General features: G+C 56.3%; 1 protein-coding gene across 1 annotated transcript in view; it reads left to right on the top strand.

The window, feature by feature from the left end:
* The first annotated feature begins 321 nt into the window (after positions 1 to 321).
* PAX2 (paired box 2) overlaps positions 322 to 2,524 on the top strand; it is an 87,322-nt gene continuing 85,119 nt past the window's right edge. The window contains exon 1 of the mRNA XM_086751804.1: positions 322 to 346. Within this exon, the coding sequence (XP_086607930.1) occupies positions 322 to 346 (25 nt within the window). The remainder of the gene's footprint in view (positions 347 to 2,524) is intronic.

The following is a 2,524-nucleotide window of genomic DNA, read 5'->3' as shown; positions in this document are numbered from 1 at the left end:
CTCCACTTTTATAAGCAGCAGCGCTACATTTGCTTTGATTGTTATTTATTTTCACCTCCTTTTAGCCTGTCCCCGGCTCAGTAGAGCGGCATTCCTTTCTCTGTGGCTGCCTATTTTTTTTTTTTTTTGGTGGTGGTGGTGCTCTGGTGTGTGTGTGTTGTTATCTAAACCGTTTAGTTTTGGGTGGTTGCGCCTAGATCTCGAAAGTCAGCGGGGGAAAGCAAGACACCCAAGCGGGGAGGAGAGAAGCGAAGAAAAGGCCGCGGCGGATCCGCCGGTTCGCAGCCGTCCCGCGGAGACGGGCCATTAGGCAGAGGAGCCATGGCTCAGAGCTCAGGGAGAGCAGGTAAGGGGCGGGGGGGGGGGGGGGGGGGGGCGCTGAATATTCAGCAGGGAGGATGAGACCGTCACCCCCACTCCCTCCTTTGGCAGGAGGCAGCCTGCCTCTGCTCTCTTCCACAGCCCCCCCTCCCCTGCCTTCCCAGATCCCCCTCTAGCCCTCGCCATTTCACCTGCTAAAGGCCCCCCCCCTTCCCCGACGGGTGCCCGCTCCAGCCCCCCTCCAAGGGCTGCGTTCCCGCCGTGTTTACCGTGAGACCTTCGCAAGGACCCGCAGCGGAGTCGGGGCTCGGCTGAGCCCCAGCCCCCGTCCCCACTCCGGCCCGGCCCGGCCGCTCTGCCTCGCCGTCCCTCGCCCCTGTAAGCCCCCGCCGCCCACTGACAGCCCCCGGCCTATTTTACTCTCCGGTTTTGGCGACGTGCCCTAGCCCCCGGGGTCTCCTCCCGTCCGTAGAAAGTTCAGGGCATCGCCCAAACTCTACCTCCACCCCGCGAAACTTCGCTCGCCGTGGCGGCTCCTTCGCCTCTGGACCCGCGCTGCCGACACCTCGGGACTCGGCGGGGCCGGGGCCGCCGCGCTGGCTCTGCGCCCCCCGAAACTTGTCCCTGCCGAGGGACGGGTCTCTGAATCGCCTGCCCCCCCTCCTCCCCTTTTCCCCGTCGTCATTTTTATGATTTGCAAAGAAAGCTTCAAACAAACCCCGCCGGACAGGAGCGGGTCTCCTCGGCGCTGCCGCTCGCGGTAAAAGCACAATTAACGCGGTGTGCTTCCCTCGAACGACGCACATAAATGGAGCTTTTAATTTAGGGATTTTGGGGGAGGAGGGGGAACCAAAAAAGAAAAAAAAAAGGAGACGAACCTCACTGGGTTTAAACCACAAACTTCGCCGCCCGCCAGCACAGAGCCGCGCCACTGCCCGCGGGGGCTGACGGCTCCGGGGCTTCTGCGGCATCGCTGGAGGGTCGGGGGGGGGAGGCAGCCCCCGTCTTGGGAGCGGTGCAGGCGCGCGGGCAGAGACACGCACGGGAGGCACACAAAACCGGCACGCCCCTTCCGAAAACCGCGGCTCCCTTCCGGCGGTAGGTTCCCCGCACCTAAATGTACGCGCACCACCGCGGTAAATCCCAGTACCAAACGGGTCGTGTGCGTGTGTGTACGGGCATACACACACACACACACGTGTGAGCGTGTATTTTCATAATCGAACCAATTAAATCTATTATCTGTAACATACAGCATATCATATATTATACATGCTGTATGTTACACATAAATAAGACAAAGATTCGCCAAAACGCAAAGGAAAAATATAAAGGCAACGAAAAAGGCCTCCAAAAAGAAAGGCCACAGCGGCTTTTTTTTTTCCTCTGTTCCACACCGAAAATATTCTAAGTTGAAATGGAAAAAAAAACCTTTAGAAAGTTTGCAGCCCCCTCTGTTCCTTTTCCCTTCTGTGTTTTTAAAGGATCTGCCGAAGTCCCTTTGCATCTGAGGTTTAAATAGGGAGATCAATAGAAAACAGTTGTAATGATCTAATTAATTATGGCAAAATTAAAAGCGAGTAGAAAATCAATCTCTGATGGTGTTGAAGATGGAATTAAATTGATAGTCCATCTGTTCACCTCCTAGACCGTATAAATATGCAACCCAAGGACGGAGCTAATGGGATCAAGCTGCCTGGGAGACTCCTCTCTCCATCCCTCTCCTTTTCACTTATTTTCCCCCCAAAGTTCAGCCCTGCGAACCCCCGACTGCCCGTGCTCCCAACCCGCAGCCCCTTGCGGGTTTTCCCCGCGTTACTCCGCTCGCTGGAGACACGCAAAAGACGTTTTGTGCCGAACAACTCAAACCGAGAACAGCAGCCCGCAAATCTCAGGGTAAAAAGCCGTGTGGTGTTGGGGGGGGGGGGGGGTGTTAAAAAAAAAAGGGAAGCTGAGGCGACAGCGTTCAGTGACAGCGTGTTCCCTGTCGTGCTCTTTTTAAATCAAACGGACAGGCTTGATGATGATGATGATGGCTACAGTTTGAGCATGCTCTCCCTCCCTCTACGCGTCTTTTTTACATCGGTCGGCGTTTCAGAAAAGTCATCCGTTTCTGTGGCCGGATTTTCTGTAAAATACCGCGTGGGCGCGTGGCGGGGAGGGGGCCGTGCTCAGTGGTGACTGAGTGGCTGAGCACCGAGGT

Source organism: Chlamydotis macqueenii, chromosome 7 (genome assembly GCF_036417535.1).
Source record: "Chlamydotis macqueenii isolate bChlMac1 chromosome 7, bChlMac1.mat, whole genome shotgun sequence".
Classification (NCBI taxonomy): domain Eukaryota; kingdom Metazoa; phylum Chordata; class Aves; order Otidiformes; family Otididae; genus Chlamydotis; species Chlamydotis macqueenii.
This window is presented reverse-complemented; position numbering and strand designations above follow the sequence as displayed.